Source organism: Tribolium madens, unplaced genomic scaffold (genome assembly GCF_015345945.1).
Source record: "Tribolium madens isolate multiple individuals breed KSU strain unplaced genomic scaffold, Tmad_KSU_1.1 Scaffold_11;HRSCAF=98;Tcas5.2_LG3b, whole genome shotgun sequence".
Taxonomy (NCBI): Eukaryota; Metazoa; Arthropoda; class Insecta; order Coleoptera; family Tenebrionidae; genus Tribolium; species Tribolium madens.
In genome coordinates this window covers 6,818,766-6,825,119 of record NW_025400975.1, presented here as the reverse complement: position 1 = coordinate 6,825,119, position 6,354 = coordinate 6,818,766, and the positions used below count along the sequence as shown (strand labels likewise).

Genomic DNA, 6,354 nt, shown 5'->3' with positions numbered 1-6,354 from the left:
GGAAAACTGGTAATATTTTTCCTAAAATATTTTAGTTTTTATTGAGATTTGATAATTATTGACATTGAAAGCTTATAAAAACATCAATATTAGAAAAGTAAATCTAACCACAATTTCAATAGAGTGAGAGTGAGAAACCATAACTAAGAAATATATAATTAAAAAATAATATTTTGCTCAAATTCGGTGTAATTTTCAAAATAAATATATATAATCGTTAAAATAATCTGTTTTAAAATCGAATTAGATCAGTTTGTTATTAATTAACCCGAAAAGTYTTAAATTTTAATGAAAAAACTGTCAAAAAATGCTCTCTAATAAAGTTGTGGGTTTGACTTTTTGTTCTACCTCGTAAAAATCTTTCATGATAAAAAAAGATTAGATAAAAATGTCAACCTTCAAAAATACCCTTATTGAGACACTAGAAAAAACAATTTTTTAGTTAAAAAGGAAACCAAGATTTTTTTTCTTACTAAATATTTTTTTCTGTTTCGCTTTATTGTTTTTCGGTAGCTTAAATTTCTTCACTTTTTTATAACACAAAACATTTAAAAATATGTATTAAAATCGTTAATTAACCTGTTTTAAAATCGAATTAGATCAGTTTGTTATTAATTAACCGGAAAAGTGTTAAATTTTAATGAAAAAACTGTCAAAAAATGCTCTCTAATAAAGTTGTGGTTTTAAACTTTTTGTTCTACCTCGTAAAAATCTTTCATGATAAAAAAAGATTAGATAAAAATATCAACCTTCAAAAATATCCTTATTGGGACAGTAGAAAAAAATAATTTTTTAGTTCAAAAACGAKACCAAGATTTTTTTCTCTTTCGCTTTATTGTTTTTCGTTAGCTTAAATTTCTTCACTTTTTTATAATAAAAAACAAAAATGAAACAACCAATGACACTAAATATTTTATTTGACTAAAAAACACTAATGGGGTAAAACTTTCCTCAATACCTCCTCATTTGCGGTTGCAAATTTTGCTGGTGGTGATAATCCGGCTCTGGAATATGAAAATTTGGGTACACAAACTGATTTTTGTTCACATTTTGAGGATGTTGAGGTTGGGGAATGTACGGATTTTGAACCACCGGTTGAGGAGTTAGAAATCCAACTCTGTAATTAAAAAATTCAAAAATTACTCAAAACGGCTTTAAAGTGGCTTACGGAGGGCTAGTTTGAGGAGTTGGTTGCACGAAAACTGTTGCTTGTCTCTAGAAAATCAAAAATTTATATATTTAAAAGAAAAACAGTGAAATTCCCAAACCTGTCTCAATTTTTTACTCAACTTGAGTACTTTTCTCGCAAAAATCGCGTTAACAAACCACAAAGTGAAGCCTTTTGCTGTGATAACAAGCGCCGGAAGGAATCCATTTGCACATACTTCTTGCAGCTGCGTTTTATTATAATAATTGTCATTAGCTGCACTTAAACATTTTCCGTAATCGGCACCAAAGATAACGACAGTGATAAAATCAAGCAAGCAAATTATTATTGTGATACCACCCCAATTCTTTGCTTTTTGTGCAATTTTTTGATGGTTTTGTTGAGAAATATCAAAAGAAAACCCCATCCAGAACAAGTTTAAGGAGAAATAGATCCAAGCAAAAATTGTAAATATTTCAGGACTCATTGTTTGGTTTTTAAATAATTTTGAATCGCCTTGTGCTGAAAAAGTTTCATGAAAAAAATTATACAGGATGRGCCAGAACTCGCGCCCCAAAGAAAATGTTAAAAAAATTCTATCTATTAAAATTTCGAAGTTTAAATTTTGCACTTTGAGTCTATTTCTGTTGAAAAAAGTAGTTGTTAGTGAAATTATACAGGGGGTTTGAACTAAAATTATTAATAACCAATGAATTTTGTTGTAATAATTACTCATCCACCATATTAACCCGACCTGACATCTATATTTTTTTAACTCGTGATTAATTACAAAATTGTTTTCTACAAATCATGTAAAACCAAAAAAACAAATTTACTCGAGAATTGCAAATATATTTTTTGATGTCACAAAATACAAAAAAATGGTTGTGAACAGTATAGTAAATTTTAAATGAAAATTGCCACTTGTGTATTTTTTGTTAATTATACAGAGTGTATCAGCAAATTGGACAAAAAACTTCTCTGGTACATGCTACAGGGTGTTAAAAAAAGATTGTACATTATTACAGGAGGTGATAGTATGGGCCAAAATAATCAAAAAAAGTCTCAATAAACAAAATAACGGTTTCGGAGATATCGAAAATGATTCGTTTCTTGAAACATTTATTTGTAATATGCTGAAACAAAAAGAAGCTTCTAGTACAAATTCTAAAAATTTTACATATTTTAAATGTAAAAAATATTAAAAATAAAAAATGTTAATAAATGTTAATGTTTCTATCTATAAAAATTTCGAAGTTATAAGAGTTTAAATTTTGCATTTGACTCTATTTATTTCTATCTATTTCTGTTATTTTTCAAGTTTTTCTAAATTGTAACTCTGTTTAATGTTATTTGTGGCTTTTATTGGCAAAATTTTTGTACCTTTACTAAATAATTATGAAAAACATATACAAGACCATCAGTATCAATTAATAGACATAAAAAAAACGTCAAGTGTCAAAAAATTAAAATTTTTGACAGATAGATTTAAAAAAAAAATTCCATGTTCTTGATGTCTTATCTTACTTAATTTTTTTCTCTGGGACGTGAGTTCTGACACATTCTGTATACCAAGTGGCGTGTGACTTGAAAACTAAGTTGGCAATACTGAAAGTCATAGGCCACCTTGATAGTACATTTAATTACTCACAATTTAAGAAAATCATGTACAAGTAGTAACTAACAGTATCCATATATGTTTCAATATCATGGGCGTCGATATTTTCTTGGTGATACAGAATTATGCATATTAAAGAAAGAATTGCATATGTAAGACCTTGCAACTGGAAAAAAATCATAATTTAGTTGAAAATGTCACGATTTTACTTACAACTCCTAAAAATGTAGCGTATTTTAGAAGTTGTTGTTCGCCTTTAGTCAAGACAGCCATGGCTTCGGGGATTACCACTAGTACTAAAACGCAATTATTGATCACTTATCTATCTATTTGATAAAATCAATTGTTCAAGATAAGTCACAGATAAGGGATTTTTTCTTGTTGGTAGTGATTTTTCAAACACAATTTTGTTTTTTTTGTATAAGAAAAAGTAAAAGGAAAATTGGGAAAAACTTTGTTGTTAATTTACGTTTAATTAATAACTTTTGGATATACAGGGTGGCCAGAACTCGCGCCCCAGAGAAAATTTCCAAGTAAGGTAAGATACCAGGAACATCAAAAAAATGTTTAAAAAATTCTATCTGTCAAAACATTTTGACATATATTTTTTGACATTTGTCATTTTTTTATATCTATTTAATGATACTGATGATGTTGTATATGTTTTTTACAATTGTTTAGTAAAGGGACAAAAATTTTGCCAATAAAAGCCACAAATAACATTGAACAGAGTTACAATTTAGGATACAGCTTCCTTGTTTCCTCTTTTAATAGTTTATAGCAAAAAACTTGGAAAATTATTTTTCCAACAGAAATAAATAGAGTCAAAAAGCAAACTTTAAACACTCATAACTTCGAAATTTTTATAGATAAAATTTTTTTAACATTTTTTCTATGTTCCTGGTATCTTACCTTATATGGCACTTTTCTCTGGGGCGCGAATTCTGGCGCAGCCTGTATTTATCCTAATTTTTGCGCAATTTCCGAGAACACAAAAACACATTACGTTTGCGATGGCACTTATTTTATCTAATCTGAGCACTTTTGAAAGAAATTATCTTGATCTTTGCATACACGAGTGATGTATTATTATATAAAATGTATATAGTGATAAATTGCTAAAAATAAATTTGGTTGTATATAAAAAAAATGGGACAAGTTAAAAAATACAGGTGGATCAAAAGTAGCGTAATTTTATTTGTCAATGAATTTTATTACGTAACGTTTATTTTTTTGATAATATCTTTTTTAAAGATGCTTACTAAAAACACTCAACAAAATTGTTGGTTGCAACTTAAAAAAAATAATGTTACAGTACTGTCAACATGTGCATTTATAAAAATAAAATCGACTTGCTTGAGAATTTTTTTGAAAACTGACCCCTACCAAAAATATGAATTTTGTGTGTTAGTTTCGGTTCAGCCTGTATATTAAGTTGTAACCAAACAAAGAACAATTGCTTAGAAAAACAATAGAATTAAATAAAAAAAAAATGAAAAATCTAAGAATTTTGAACTCGCGCTCTAGTGAAAAATTTCAAATAAAATAGGATACCAGGAACTTGAAAAAAATATTTAAAAAATTCTGTCAATAATTTTGACACATATTTTTTGACATTTAACTTTTTTTATGTTTTTTTTATAATTATTTAGTAAAGGTAGCAAAAATTTGCCAATGAAAGCCACAAATAACATTAAACAGAGTTCTAATTTATGATATAGCTTGTACCAAAAAAACTTGGAAAATTATTTTTCCAACAGAAATAAATAGTCAAAATGCAAAATTTAAACTCTCATAACTTCGAAATTTTTATAGATTTTTTTTAAGATTTTTTTTATGTTCCTGATATCTTACCTTACATAGCTTTTTTCTCTGTGTCGCGAGTTCTGGCGCACGCTGTTTAAAAAAACAATAATTTTGAAGTTAAAACACAAAAAAATAAGTTTGTTGTTCTCGTTGAAAAATTCTGAATTAAAGTTGCGAAAACTGAGAACGCATTAAATAAGGAATAAAAATGGAAAAATGAAAGGAAAAAGGAACGTAAATTCTTAAAAATCGTATTTTATTACATTTATTGGAAAAACCTGTACAATTAATGAGATACAAAAAAACAATAACAATAGAATAAATGAAAACGAATTAATAGATGGAAACAAATGAAAAATACACAAAATTTAATCATTTTGTGATTAATATAGTACTAAAAAAGTTACAACAGAATAAATTTGAGAAAAAAAAAGACAAAACATAAGAAATTCCATATAAGAATTGTAAATTTTTAATCAAATTTGGACAAATGTGGTGTGGTAAAAGTTTTAGGGACAGTGGCCTATGACTATGAAATTAAGTTGGTAACATTGCATAAGAGACGTGACAGTACTCTAGTACTTGATGTTGCTAACTTAATTCCAAATTATTAAAAAAATGTAGTGATAAATGAGGATCAATAAACGATTTTTGAAGCTAAAAATGGACCAAATTTGATAGAATAATTTTAATAATAAATAAATACAATTCTCAAATCACACAATTCCCTAATCCCCCTTTGCATTGCTCGTCTCCGTGTCATTTTTCTTCGTCAAACCCAAAAGTTTGGGCAAATTCGAAATAATCTCCGACCCTTTATCGGGATTATTCGTACTGATATTCTGCGTGACAGTGACTTGTTTTTTGGGCAAAACCGGTAACCCATCACTTGGGGGAATCAAAATTGAGGCCAAATTCGRACCAGGAAGCAGCCCTGTGACGGAGACTCCACTCACATTCGTCTGAATYGGTAAAGGGATGTTTGAGAGGTCAATACTGCCATTTTGCGACGGGTCAAAGAAGGAAACATCGACTTGGTCATGACTAAAATGAAACAGAAAAATTGAACAACACGAGCGGCGTAGCGGCGAGTTGAAGAACAAAAAAAAATTCTTACGTGTTGTTCGAATCTGTGTCGTTTCCAGCATCTGTGAGAATCCCAACTTCATAAACGACGGTTTTTATGACATATCTTCAATGAAATTGAATGAAAATAACGTTTTTGGGATTATTTCAGTACTTACAAGTCTTGTGGTGCTGCATCTGTGTCGTTGAGTTTTTCAGTAGTAGTTTCAGTATTTGATTTTTCACACAAAACAAAAATTATTGCGACAAGAAATAATAATTTGTGCAACATTGTGACAATACTGAGCACAAAAATGTAATTTTGGAGCTTTTATATTCAAGAACTAATTTAATTAGCATGATGTGACGTTTGTTTAAACGAATTATTTATCTTTGTTGGGTTATAGTGAGGATAATTAATAATGTAAATGATTTTAAGGTGATTCTGATGAWTATTGATTAAATTTTATTCTGTTGAAAAGTCGCTGAGTGTTAGATTTGGCACTTTTTCGCAAAATGCGTCGTATTTTAATTTTTTTAATAATTTGCCAAATTTTGAAACTTGAAAATTGGAAAACGTGGACAATAGAAAATATGTGGAAAATTCGCCACTTTGAAGGTTTTGTTATTTTTTTAGAATCAACAAATCTTAAATTAACACTAATTTACTCTTGCTTTATCAACAAACAAATCAAAAATAACTATTTTAAAGCGTTTT

General features: G+C 28.3%; 2 protein-coding genes across 3 annotated transcripts; both read right to left on the bottom strand.

Moving 5' to 3' along the window:
• Positions 1 to 899: 899 nt before the first annotated feature.
• On the bottom strand, positions 900 to 3,737 carry LOC123005133. The gene is made up of 6 exons (XM_044398766.1): positions 3,678 to 3,737; positions 2,979 to 3,061; positions 2,799 to 2,931; positions 1,269 to 1,669; positions 1,169 to 1,215; positions 900 to 1,117 (listed from the first exon to the last, which is right to left on the bottom strand). Exons 2-6 carry the CDS (start codon positions 3,036 to 3,038, stop codon positions 952 to 954), a joined length of 807 nt encoding a protein of 268 aa, XP_044254701.1. The 5' UTR covers positions 3,039 to 3,061; positions 3,678 to 3,737; the 3' UTR covers positions 900 to 951.
• A 1,069-nt stretch (positions 3,738 to 4,806) lies between these two features.
• Positions 4,807 to 5,949, bottom strand: LOC123004839. Of its 2 annotated transcripts, XR_006412714.1 has the most exons (4): positions 5,816 to 5,949; positions 5,689 to 5,763; positions 5,186 to 5,615; positions 4,807 to 5,112 (listed from the first exon to the last, which is right to left on the bottom strand). XR_006412714.1 is itself a non-coding variant. In XM_044398307.1 (3 exons), the coding sequence occupies exons 1-3, from the start codon at positions 5,926 to 5,928 to the stop codon at positions 5,300 to 5,302; spliced, it is 504 nt and encodes a 167-aa protein (XP_044254242.1). In that variant the 5' UTR covers positions 5,929 to 5,949; the 3' UTR covers positions 4,807 to 5,299. The 2 variants fall into 2 exon arrangements, 1 of the variants encoding a protein (XP_044254242.1); XM_044398307.1 differs by having other exon boundaries at positions 4,807 to 5,615.
• Positions 5,950 to 6,354: the final 405 nt, after the last annotated feature.